Raw genomic sequence first — 13,842 nt, forward strand, 5'->3', positions numbered from 1 at the left:
CGTGGCGCTCTCTGTCCTAATAATACACACTAACTGGTAACTACGTATCTACGCACTGGAAACGATAACTTACAGACGCTTTTTAGTATCCAGCTTGGCGATATATTTTGTTTAGCTTGATCCAAATGCGTAACAGCACAGTTGACACCGAAATTCAACCCGCCCAAGTGCTGTATGTAAACACGTTTTTACCGATCGTCCTCGAATTCGTTTATGCAAGCATTATGGAGGAACTGTAGCTCGAGAAGGCGACGTGAGTAAGTTGCAGCGACGTAGTTCGGGCGAGTGCGATCGCTTTCAGAAGTGGCTGACAGAATCCATGACAGGGGCAAAGCGAAGCGCCCCCTCCCCTCCCACTTCGAGTCTGTGCGGCCCCGCTTCAGATCCAACTCCAAATACATCCAGCCTCCATGTTGCACGAAGGGGAATGCAGGGTCAGCACGTCAGGCTACAAGTGTTAGCTCGCTAACTTTACTGCGTCTTGGTGTTTTGGACAAGAGTAACTCTTCGTCTGACTTGTAAGTGTTTCGGACTCCGCAAAAGACACGGACGCGTGCACATCTTTTTTTTCCTGTTGGGGGGACGATCGGAGCCTCAAGACGAAGCCGCTAACCGAACCAGGCTAGTTGTTAACTTCAGCTAGCGGTTGGGTCAACGTCGTTTTGTTTTACTTTTTAACCTCGCGCATTTGGGGTTATCCGCCAAAAGGATGTTATTTTGCACCGAGATATAGATGACAGTCCTTAAGAGGCTTTTTCGGAGCACCGAGCTAGCTGGCTGGCTACCCCCGCTGCACAACGCTTCCCATCGGACGCTTTTGAGTCTTTTGTCGGCTACCCGAGCTCCCTCGGCATTAACAGCTAGCTCACGTCAGCTAGCATACCCGCCCGAGCAAGCGGGCTAACATTACTGGAGACTGAAAGAGGAATAACCACCCGGCTCGATGGACCACATGTCCATAATAACGCAAGTTTCCAACCCGAAGGAGGAGGAGATAATATCCTTCAACCAGGAAAAAGGTAAGAAAAGCGGCTAAGCGAAAATGACTTGTCGGTAGCTAGCTTCGCTAACGACTTGTAATGTTGGCGCAGCTCGTTACGTCCAACTGCACGTAAACATCATATCGCTTACAAATACATGTAGCATTTGGACACAAACTCTTTTAGCAACAGGTTTATCGGTGTTTCGTAAGTTTCTGAGCTAGATATAGATATGTTCATTGCATAGTCAGCATGATTGATGCTAGAGTATTTGAAAGTTGCTGTTCATCAAACTTCATTCAACACGAGTTTAAAAGGTTGTTTGATAACAATGGCACTACTGTTTTAGAATTGTTTTGACACTGTATAAAAATATTCCGGTAATTGCATGTCATAAACATGCAGTTTACATTTTCTCAGCCCTGCATCCCATACTTTACAGGATTTGAGAAACATGGTGGATAATTTCTGTAGCGGTTGTGCTATTTCAGTAGTGACATACAATGTTCACCTTTTATTTTAACGCATGACAGTTTATGATTACTTATGACGCCTGATGATAATAACCTTTAGCATGAGTGCAGTCTAGAAAATTACATTAGAAAATTACTTGGCTAAACTTCACACAAAACTCAGTCCTCTGCAGTCCAACTGTTTGTGGTATAAAAGACTAAATTATTACTTGATTAGTATTAAACTTTTTTTTAATTTCACCTGGATTTTCATATGTCATCATTTTTTTTGTGTTTTGAAACTTATGAGTGATTTTTAGTAAAGGTCAAAACTCAGCATCCATCCAGCCCCACTCAGACCAATGGGAAATATTTCTGGGTATAGGACATATATCATTATCAAAGCTCAATATCTGCTTTTTATTACACATGACTAATGTGAGAACTTTATTTTAAAATAAAGCAAAACAATGCATTCTAGTCTCTACTTAAAGCAAATGTGTATTATACATAGGCAATGAACAAACATCGGGGGTTATTGGAGATTTATTTTTATTTTTTTATTGAGCATCATATCAACACGAGTGTTTTTATATATATATATATATATATATATATATATATATATATATATATATATATATATATATATATATATATATTTTAATTGATGAATTGGTTTATTAATAAAAAAAAAACTTACTGAATAAAATTGCTTCTTTTTCCCTCCCTTAATGCAACCATCAATACATGAATTATGTGTAGGCAAAATATTTGGATGCTTTATAATACTTTCTCTTTAGTATTTATTTAACTTTACAACAGAGAGAAAAATAAACCAAAAATTGTGGATTTATTTATTCATTTTTCAGGGGGCTCAGCGTATTATTTGCTAAATCAGTCGGTAGATGAACTGGTCACTGTGGGAAAAAGGTATTCTACTGTAAATTGTTAAAAAAAAAAAAAAAGATAGTGATACCTGTTTATTTTATGTTTACTTCAATGTAATAATACTCGGCTTGCAAACAGATGCAGTTAATGCAGTTTTTTCTGACAGTGACAGAACTTGTCATTTGTTGGTGTGAAAATACCCTAACCCTGATTCATGGAATTCAGGTTGTACTGTAAGTTAAAAAAAAAAAATAATAAAAACTTCACATTTCCTTTCATGCCTTTACTGTTTTGTAAATCAGGGGATGCAAGCTCCCCAGCAAAGATCAACCACTCAATCACTCAATTATATTGAGTATTTTTAGATTCAGGCTGCGATAAAGCAACAGTTAGTTGCGGACAATCAACTGACTTCTTAATGGTTGCGTAAGTCTTAGTGTCATTAGTCTTAGTCTTACATCCTTCCTTTTTGAAAGGAATGAAAGGGAAAATTGTACAAACCAAACGCCTCGTGTCAGTTCTGTCACACATTGTACATGAGATTGCTGAGGTTTCTGAGAAGTTTACTGTGCGCCCAGTCACCGATTTGTCTTTGCTTATCTACCGCAAACCACTTGACTAAGAGCCCATCCCAACAGCTGCTCCAGAGGAATTTAACAGGTAGACCCCCATTCAGCTGAACAGGCTCCAAAGGGTCTGAACAAAATATGAGTACCTTTGCTCCTCCATTAAATGTTATATGACATGTGGCTACATTAGTTGCCCAACAGCAGCCTAAATATAGACACCCTGCCTTGTTGGCCGGTGCGACGCTATGACCTCAGACCCTGGCTTACTTACAAAGACAACATGTTTCTTTAAAATGTTTCAATTGCACTTACATTTACGGGAAATGATGTCAATTGAAGTTAGTGGTCGTGTTTGTGGGTCTTATTTTGCCTTTGTTAAAATGTTGAATGTGAGAATGAAATTGGAGGAGGGTCAGCTATTTAAAGTTGTGACTCAACTCTCATACAGTAGTGGTTGCTTCACAGGGCTTCAAATGTGTCTGTGACATGGAGTGCTACTTACATCATGCCTTCACTCTCATCCACGGTATATACACACACCTCCTACGCACTAACAGTATCGTAGGAGGATTGTGAAAATAGTTCTAGTTTATTGGCCTTTTCTGCTGATGAACGTGAAGTAGCCTCAAAGGTAGAAGGCAATCTAGCCTGGTTTGCTAGTCAACTTCCTGTTTTATTCAAATTCAAAATAATTCCTTCTCAGAGGGAAAGAATCAATATGGTGCTAATCTGTTCCCAGGTCAAATTGTTGTTATCAAAATACAACTTGGAATTTTAACATCCGTAATTTTCCTAAAAGTGTAAAAGTTGATTTTCATTACAAATGTAAGATCAAATGTATCATAAGACAGTAAAGCACTTTTAGTTTCTTAACTATGAGGCCAAAGGTCTAATGTGAGTCCTGTAAAACCAACATCTTGCATATCGCATTTTAGCGTCCGTAGTTGTCACGTAAGTGTAAAAAGATGTTGACATTTGTGAAAACAACATTGACATGGATTTGACTTGAGTTTTTTTTCTTTTAAGTCCAATTTTACCTGCACTCATTCAAATTTGATATTTTTCTGAACTTATAGTGAATTTAAGTGTTGATGTAGTGCCTCCGATTTTTCAGCAAAGGGTTTTGATGTGGTCACTACTTGCTATCTGGTACAAGTCAAGTCGTTCAGTGGATAGCTTTATAACTCTTTGCATCTTTTTTGCACATTTTCGAGTTATTACTTGACATGTGATTTTGGTGGCAGGAAGCAAGATTCTCTGTGTTCTTGCAGTATTTCAAACTGCAACTCAATACTTTTGCTCACTTTTAAGGTAAAGACACTGTTAATTATTTTTACACTATATACGACCTAAAAAAAATAATGAGGTTTGACAACATATTTTTTCAGAGCAATTTATAATAACAAAATTATAATGAACACTGTTTTGCTGAAAGGATCGGTGCCGGTCGGCGCTCAGGAGACAAAGACAACACTCAACAAAAGACCAACGTTCCCAAATGCTATTTAGCCCAAACAACTGGCATATTTATTTTGACCAAATGCAAGTTCTCAAATAGTTGACATTGCGTGAAATCATCATATGAGCCTCTTACCTATGCCGAGAAGGTGGAGAGCCAACACCCAAGTAGAGCTCCGCTTGTCAACCGGCTGGGCGTCCGTACGTAACCCGCAGCAGACTCTACTTGTTTGTACTCTGCATCTCTCTTTTGTATTTTTTAGTTGCGTGCACGAGGAAGGGCGGGTGGCCTACCCGTCCGCCCTGGCGCCGCAACACCTGTTTCCCGATTTGATATTGACACTTAAGTGTGTCCTTCAGGCTCTGAAAAACATCTTGCTCAAAAACATCTTGTACAATAATATCTGTCAACTTCCCACGACAATGTTCTTCTTTGTTATGGGAACAAGACAGTAAAGCGGTCAAATGTCCTGACCAAAAACAAGTTAGTGAAAAACAGCATATATAACCATGGTTGCACAATATATTTGGGTTTTCAACGGCTATGGGAAGCATCACTAATTACAATTCCTCTCAAACACTAAGCATTAATATACATCAATATAATAATATACGTCCCTGTGGTTTTTTATCGGAGTTGTCACACGGACAAGCAAAATACAAATGTATTATTTCAGTAGTTTTTTTCTTGTATGTAAAAAAAAATGTTTTGTTTGTTTTGTTTAAAATACACCTATTTAAAACACAGATTTGTTTCATACAGTATATGCACCGTATGTACATATACAGCAAATATTTTTCTACCATTCACATGTGTATTGACTCTGTAAAGATGACGTAGTATGAACTTATTGCCTTGTTTGTTCAAATACCAATCATTGGACTTCTTCTCTTTGTGTAATTATAATATTCATCCAGCATATCAAAAGCCACAGAAAAAACACTATTCAGAATGTGTTTCTTTTTTCTTTAGTATTTTCATATCAATCAATGTATTGCAAGGTAAACAATGCTGTGAGTTCACTTTGTATTTTCAGCTTTTTTCCTTGCATAAACAACTGCAATTTGGAATGACAATTTAAAAAAAAAAATGGTATTGTAACTTTAGTGGTGACACTTATGTTTTTTCCAGGCAGAAATGTTCTGTGTCAACTTGGCTGATTTTTAAAGCCCTTTTAGACCACTTCCCATTATTAACAGTACATTTTAGTTTTGTTTAATGCACTTTGCTCTTATGAGTTGTAGTTACGACAAGTATTTTGTGGATGCACACTGTCGTACACACTGGTGAGAAGTCCACTTTAAAATTTGAAGTGTTGTTCAGACAAGTGGTCACCTCATGGTGAATGCTTCATAATTGCCATGCAGTTCCAGAGCTGGCAGTGTGGGCGTAATTAGAGCTATCATTGCCAAACCTATAGGATGTGTTGTCATACACGCGTTGGACTGCATGCAACATACAGTTGATTTTTCCATTTACAATTCGAGGCTCAATATTACACATCAAACATTTGTACTTGTTGGATCTGTTGCTATGGAAAACAGCGATGCTTACAGACACTATTGGACATGACATGAAATATTTCATTTTGAGAATTTAACCTCAAAACTGACTTGCAAAAACTTAATTAAAAACGTTTCTCTTCCTTACGCAAACCTTGTTTGGCTGTTTGTGCTCTGTAACAGTTTCTCTGGTGCGCTGTGAGGGTCAGTCCAGTGTTCAGTTGTAATAATGAGTCAGAGGAAGAGGGTCACTTCCTAACTGTCCTGTATTTACTGTAACACACATGTCTAAAGAGGGTTTATTAAAAGAATATTGTGTAGCAGTAGCAGTATTACTTACTATACTGTATGATTGTCTCACAGGGCCCAAATATTGATAAAGGTTCTAACTGAGACAGACATATCATAAAGGTGCTTGGTGTTTTGTTCTTTACTGTACTTGTTTCATAATTCAATAATGATAAATGATAAACCGTTGCCCTGAAATGTACAGCATGTGGAATTTGCAGTGGGAGTAAGACTTCCTAAGCATTATTAATTTAGAAAGTTATTATGAGTCTGGGCTGATTCAGTGAAAATGTTTCCTCACCCCAATGTAGTGATAAATATTGCTCATTAGTGCTGATAACAATGTTGACATGTAGAAATACTCATGGAGTGGGTGTAGTCCACTTTGTGTACCTTCGAATATTCTAAAATGCAAGCTAAGGATGTGAGTTAAAATCATTTTACAGTATTACTTTTTTTTAATTATCCATAATTCGTATATTCATAGAAATTACCCCAAGAAACATTTTTAGACATTGATCAGTACCTTGATCTTGTTTAAAAAAGGTATTTTTGTCAGTCACCTTGCAGTACTGTGATTTAAAAAAATAATAATAATAATAATAATAACAACAATAATAACTTTTTAAAGTCTCACTGGTACACTATGGGAGCCAGCAGCAACAACACATTTTCTGCCAAAATGGAAAGTAAAATCAATAAAAAGAAAAAAAAAAAATATTTGGCTTGCAACAAAAAGCAGAGACACTTGATTTGCTTTAGTGGTCCATGAAAAATTAGGTGGCTGACCAGATCTGCGATCCGATTCTGGACACATGCTCTTTAAGTGTACAGTAAAGGAAATAAATTGAAATCTCGTAGTCACTGAGCACACAGATAACATTCACTTCACACCCGTTCCTCTTTTCTTTGCTGGTAGCATCCCAGTCCAACAGCAGCCTCAAGAAGCAGAGGAGCCGAAGCATCTTCAGCACATTCTTCTGTTGCTTCCGCAACTACAATGTGGACGCGCCCGCAACCAACAGCAACACAGCCAGCCTGCCTCTTCCTCCACCTGAGGAGAACGGATCGCCACCGAAGGTGAGCCCTTTTACCGAGGTCCTTGTAAATATTACCGAGGCCATTTTTGTCTACCAAATATTTATTTATTTTGAGTTTGTATGTGTGACTATTTCTGTCTTTTGTTCATCTTCAACGTCCGTGTTTGTCCCTTTTACCCCCACCCCTTCATTTTGCACATGTGTCTCCTGTGTTGTAGTGTGACCAGGTCGAGGTCCTCCCTGTCCCTAGTGTATGTATCGCCTTTTTATCTTTGCCTTTGCATGCAGCCCTGTGCGGGCCGGTGCTGGGCCCTTGGAGAGCTTCAGCTCTGTTGCTACAACGGTTCATTTTCAACTGCCTTTTGGCGTCTGTAGCTTTAATTGGTTTCGTGAGCTGCATTAATGTTTGAATACAAAACTTGCTATCATCAATTGAGATTGACATTTTTACTTTGCGATGGAGGTTTGTTTGGTCAGAGCCATCAAGTAAGCTATTTAGGTGTGACGTCATCGGCGTACCGCTAAAGGTGCACACAAGCAGCTGTTTGAAACTCAAAACCTTCAGACAAGTCCTTTGTTAAAAACTATTGTTACAATACACCACAAACCTCACCATTAGCTAACATTTGCATGGCCTTATTCTTTGGTCATATTTGAAAAGTTTGATAAAATGGGTACAGGCCAATGGACTGGGACCACCGGTGAAATTTTTGATTGTTGTTTTGTGCTTTTTTTGTTCTTTGTACGTGGGGAACAAGGTTTCAAAAACTTGGTCGAAATCTTATACATTTTCTTTTTCCTTTCGCAGTGTAATATTCAGTTTTATTCTGTATTTTACGCTTCAAAAACTGAATTTTTTTAGAAAATAGAGTAAAAAATAAGCCAACGTTGTTTCTTGGTTTTTCATCCTTTTCTCACTCTGTGAAATTTGTGTTTTCACCAAATGGTCCCCTCCTATTGTCTCGTACCAAATATCCCTGGTCTAAACATAGATGGACCATCTCAAATTAAATGTCTTTTAAAAAAAAACAAATACTCATTAACATCCTGTATCCTCGCAGTGGTGTGTCAGACCAAGTTCAGACATGTTAAGTTTACATAAAATGGTGCAAGTGACAATTCTGCTCAGAGGGGCACAATAAATAATCGTTGCAAGTTATTGTTCTTCTGCCTGATTTGCATCTGCTTGTCTTTGGGTCACTCACAACTCCCCCACTCTCTGGAAATAAACCACATGTTGTCTGTCTTATCTTCCACGCAGCCACCAGCCAAATACCTCCTACCTGAGATGAAAATCTCAGACTATGGTAAAAAATGTGTTGTGATCGACTTGGATGAAACGCTTGTCCACAGCTCGTTTAAGGTAATGTCCACTGGACGCAAAGTTTTGAAAAGGTGCTCATGATTGAATTTGTATGTAAAATATTATCTGCCTCGGTTGCCGTTAATTTTAACTTGTTAAGTATTAGATGTGACTTCAGTTTAGATGAGGTGGATAGTCCACCAGAGTCCATTGCAACCACCTATCTACAAGCATGGATGTATATGTAGTACAGAGTTCAGCAATCACTTTAACGTTTGTCATTTAGAAGGATTATGAAGTTTTTCAGGTTAAAAAAAAAAAAATGTTTTTCAGACTCTCAGATGTGTAGGACCTCTGCTGGTCATCAGTGGCACATTACTTGTGTAAATGTTTTCAGATTCACATGCTGGTTTTTTTTCTGCTCATAGCCAATCAGCAACGCCGATTTTATTGTTCCAGTGGAGATCGATGGCACAGTTCATCAGGTAATATTCAGAGTGATATGCGTTGATTTAGGTTTGAGATGTGGTTTTTTTTTTGTTTGTTTTTTTTTGCGTACGCCCACGAGAAGATCAAGAAGAAATGGTTGTTATCTGTTTCAAGTAATCCAGGATAGGCTGTGTTTATCCTGGTTGGCCTATTCATGATTACTTGCTCTAGGTGACAACCTCAAATTCAAAAAGGTGTGGATGACCTTGCAACTGCAAGTGAAGTCAAGTGAAGACAGTCTATTCGTTTTTCTTGGACAGTCTCTGAAAATCATTCAAGCTGTTGTCGAAGTGGCCTTTTTCTTATGCCGTAGTGGCCTTCTCCTTTTGTGACTTTTATGCTTCGCCTTCGTGCAGGTGTATGTGCTAAAGCGACCTCATGTGGACGAGTTTCTTCAAAAGATGGGAGAGCTGTTTGAATGTGTGCTCTTCACCGCCAGTCTCGCAAAGGTGCGTTAAGACTATACAATACTGCCTTGGCATTTACGTGCAAGTCAGTCATGGTCATTTTGTTTTGCCCTCTCAACCTTTTACACTTTTTGTGCTTTTCTGTATGTTTGCCAGTTATGAGGGGTAAGTGTTGTGCGTGTGGGGAGGGGATAACATAAATGGGAAGCTCTAGATGTGTTACAGAAACCCTCTTTTGTGACGTTATAGACAAAGACTACTTTTAACCTGTAGCTGAGTGGGTCTCAAACTTTTTTTTGAATGGTGTACCCCTATAAAATACCTTTTCATTCATCCCTAAACCAGTGCAAAAAGCTTTTTTGGGTTAAAAAAAAATCAGAGTGGTGTGATTTATTAAACTTTGAAGCTGCATTCGTAGTGCCATCTCTAGGCAAAGTTTACTCTAGAAGTTAAATTGTGTAGCATCACCCATTTTATTCATGGTTCTTCTGCTGGAAAATTGCATCACCAATGACAACGTTAATATGTATAAAACTTAAGAAAACAAAGCATACAAACTTGCAAAGAAGTCACTATAAAACTAGCAAAAAGTTGCTTTGTGTTGCAATTGTGTTGCTCTTAATTTGAAAAGAAAAATGTCTTTTTCCTGCCACAGCATAAAAAGAGTTTTCCCCGTTAAACTCTCATGTAACCCCTGAAGTGCCTTCACGTATCGCTAGGGCTACTTGTACTCCCTTGTGTGTGTAGTGGTACAGGCATATTGCCTTATGAAGCTGTTTCAAAAAAGTTAGGTGACTTCAGGACATGGTTAATATTTGTCTTCCCGGCATACTAACGGCATGTTTGTTTTTACGCGGCTTGAATAGTATGCAGACCCCGTGGCGGACCTGCTGGACCAGTGGGGCGTGTTCAGGGCACGACTCTTCAGAGAGTCCTGCGTGTTCCACAGAGGGAACTACGTGAAGGACCTCAGCCGGCTCGGACGAGAGCTCAGCAACGTCATCATTGTTGACAACTCACCCGCCTCGTACATTTTTCACCCAGAAAATGCTGTGAGTTGCTTTCTTTGTTAACACCTTATACTGTAATCCACTGTTATTTTTTTTTTTGTCACTGTGACTTAATGGTTCAAGCCTAAAAATGTAGTTAAAAATATATCTGCAAACAGTAATTTGTGGTTGTAACCATGTCAAACTGGAGAGAAAAAAAAGAAAAAAAACCTGCCAAGCGGCAGCATGGTGCATTTGCAGCCAAGACTAATCAAACAGTTGTGTACATCAAAAAAAAAAAAAAAAAGATTTGTGGCAACCATAGGGAGCAAGTCATGATAAAACAAGCACAGTTCCTCCAATTGAGGGTTTGAGACCTTTGAACATGCGGAGCGTGTTCACACTAGTAGTTTCTGATCTTGACCAAAGCATTTTTTTAAAACGGGCAAGTTATATTTGTGTTTCTTTCATTTTTTTTTGTCTCACAGAACGTGTAGAATATGCCAAGTTGTTCTTCCATTTTTAGCCACGGACGGAAGATACAGTTGACAGTGCTTCCAAGTGTACAACACTTGACTGAACCTGTAGCAAAACGTATTTGCAAATAATCTCATATTGTCTGGCTAGATTGGATTGTTTTTTTTTTTTTTTTTTAATATTTAGTTTTTGAAGTAACTGTGGCAAAATGAAGTGCACTACTAGTGCTGAGACATACATAGTACGCTGTCTCAAGAGCGATATGAGAGTCATTAAAGAAGCAATTTGAGAACCCGTTCCCCAAATTGTCTCCCCAGGTCCCGGTCCAGTCGTGGTTTGATGACATGAATGACACGGAGCTGCTGGACCTGCTGCCTTTCTTTGAGGGGCTCAGCAAAGAAGAGGAGGTTTACGGGGTCCTCCAGAATCTGAGGGGCAGGTAGCAGGACCCAGAGCATCTGCGCTCGCCACGTCCTTCTTTCGACCCAACTTTCTCTCTTCCAAACGTCTCACGACTGAGGTGCCGCAGAGTCCCGGGATTCTATTACCCCAACGATGCTCTCCTGATGACTGGCTGCATTTGGGGCGCCATCCCAAATGATAAAATACACTTAATTCCCCAGGAGCACTGTGTGTTTAACATAAACAAAACTAAAGTCTTCATGACAAGATCTGAAGTTGACGCAATTGGGGACAAAATGTTAAGAGGAAGGAACTCTGGTCTTCATTTTCAAACCAACAAAGTTTTACGATTTGGTTCAGTGCTTCAAACCAAACCAAAAAACAAAACAAAAAAATAAATACACTTTTTGTCTGAAAATTCTTATGTGGAACCGCACAAAGGTCGTAAAAGATTTTGTCCTTGTGTTGTCGCTATGCAGGCAGTTTGTGCTCGCGGGAAGGACTGTGACTTTTCTTACTGAATGAAGTGCCTTGTGTGTGAGTGTTGTTTCTACAGGGAGCTGTTTTCTACGTGGCATAGTCCCCGAGTGCTCCCGTTTTTCACATATGCTTTCAAAAGGACACATTTTCCTTGCTTTTTTTTTTTTTTTTTATCATCAACCGTCTCATGGTGTTTTTCCCCCCTTTCATTCTGTGCCATCATAAAAATGTGAGTGTCTTTCTTCTTTCGTTGTATTACAAGAGCGAGTTGATTTGTTTTAGTTTGCAACTGTAAATGTGACTTTCCCAGCTGCAAGTTATTCTTTTTTTTTTTTTTTTTGTGCTTTTAACCTTGAAACTAAAACGTGCCATTTATTCTTTTGGTTGCTCCCTGTTATTAGTTGCCAAACTATGAGCTACTTTTAATGGGCTTTTAGTATTATAAAGTTTTATCAATTTCATAGTTGCTAAAAAAAAAAAAAAACTCTTATGCTTTTATTAACCTACCTTTTGTTCTTTTTTTAGTGTTTCTCAGCCTTTAGGCCCATATTTTTGTTTTGCAGCTTCAGCCACAGGGTGATGATGTTTGTTTTGTTTTGGATTTCCCCTCCAGAATTGTATAACCGGGTCAAGTGCCATGCCCCCCATATCCCCCAAATAAGGTTCACATCTAGCATTTTTTCAGGCCTGGACTCCACAATCTTTTCTTTCTTGTCAAATTACGGTGAGGTGCATCACTAGTCCAGGTGTGCGTGTTTGTACATGCGTGTGGCGTTTACCTTCAGAGACTTTTGAACTGCTCTTCACCTCAGTGCCTGTTTGAGAGGAGCCACGCACACCGAATGCCGCAACATTGGCTACCATGGCAATAACAGTTTTATTTGGAAAGGGGCATTTTGGGGTGTAATTCCCAATCCCACTTGCTGTGTGGAGCACTTTGGTTGGGCTGGCCCATGTGATTATTACAGTGCTGTTCGGTTATCTTTAGCAGTTTTTCATACGACTGCGTGGTCCTAAATTATTTAAATGAGAATGTTTTAAAAAAGTTTCCAAAACATTACAGAAATGACTTATTTGTTCTGTTGCGGCAACAGTAGCCAAATGGAAAGGTTGTCTTTCATTGCCATAGTAATCGGCCTTCAGTCCTCTGGATCCGCTGAAACGCCTCCGTGTGACTGATGTTAGAACTATTTGTCCATTTTACATCAGGTGTACTGTCGTTCTGAAACATGGGAGGTCTGCGGTGCCATTTTTTTTCCCAATATAATCCACACAAGAAATGAAATTGACCTCTATTGCTTGTTTTATGGGTCATGAAATCAAAACGTCCACATTATTTTCAAGGTAAATGGCTGCTGCTCCTCCAGAAATGTTTTCTCTTACAACATGTTTGTTGTGGGAGTGAGCAGTTTGTTTACGATGGTTTCAGTGCAATGTCCTTTTATAAGACTTCTCAACCCGCGGATGATTTACATGCTCTGAAAAATGTTTGTATCATTGTAATATTTTTCTACCTTTTATTGCCAGTATTTGGTTGAAAAAGATGCATCATTCATAATCACATCAACCATCCCTATCTTCATTTTTTTTTTTTTGTCCTACTTGCCTGTGGTCGGATACTTCTTAGTCAGGTCTTTTCTTTCCTATTCATGGGTTGTGTTTTTCTTTTGTGCATCACCTCACTTAAAATATTCATCATCAGTCGATTTATGAGTTCACCAAAGTTTTAAAACACTTGAGTCCACTGCTTATGTTCTTTGGTTGATATATTACAGGGGTGGTCACATTTTCACATCATTTAAACACTTTTCAGTTCTAATTGGCTATGCATGTGTCCTGTCACTCTGAACATCCTTATTTTGTTCTTCTTTCCATAATAAAAGACTTAATTGAAACAAAGTTCTCATGTCTGAATGTTTCACATCAAGGAGATACAAGAAAGAACTGTAAACTGAGTCTTGTAGTTTGACCACGTTTACATCCCAGAACGTCATTATCGACAGTAAATTTAAAACACTTTCAAATAATTCCTTTACTTCAGTAACGATCTCTTCGGGGAGGGAAACATATCACCAGCGTCCAATATCGCTGCCCGGGATCTGTTTTTTTTTTTT

General features: G+C 38.7%; 1 protein-coding gene across 2 annotated transcripts; it reads left to right on the top strand.

The window, feature by feature from the left end:
• The first annotated feature begins 39 nt into the window (after nucleotides 1-39).
• LOC148414913 (CTD small phosphatase-like protein) lies at nucleotides 40-13,627 on the top strand. Of its 2 annotated transcripts, XM_088429083.1 has the most exons (8): nucleotides 40-1,019; nucleotides 7,061-7,221; nucleotides 7,400-7,432; nucleotides 8,443-8,544; nucleotides 8,913-8,969; nucleotides 9,330-9,422; nucleotides 10,247-10,432; nucleotides 11,164-13,627. In XM_088429083.1, exons 1-8 carry the CDS (start codon nucleotides 944-946, stop codon nucleotides 11,287-11,289), a joined length of 834 nt encoding a protein of 277 aa, XP_088285209.1. In that variant the 5' UTR covers nucleotides 40-943; the 3' UTR covers nucleotides 11,290-13,627. The 2 variants fall into 2 exon arrangements, with proteins under 2 accessions (XP_088285209.1, XP_088285210.1); XM_088429084.1 differs by lacking the exon at nucleotides 7,400-7,432.
• Nucleotides 13,628-13,842: the final 215 nt, after the last annotated feature.

Source organism: Hippichthys cyanospilos, chromosome 12 (genome assembly GCF_059441005.1).
Source record: "Hippichthys cyanospilos isolate Australia breed blue-spotted pipefish chromosome 12, RoL_Hcya_1.0, whole genome shotgun sequence".
NCBI lineage: Eukaryota > Metazoa > Chordata > Actinopteri > Syngnathiformes > Syngnathidae > Hippichthys > Hippichthys cyanospilos.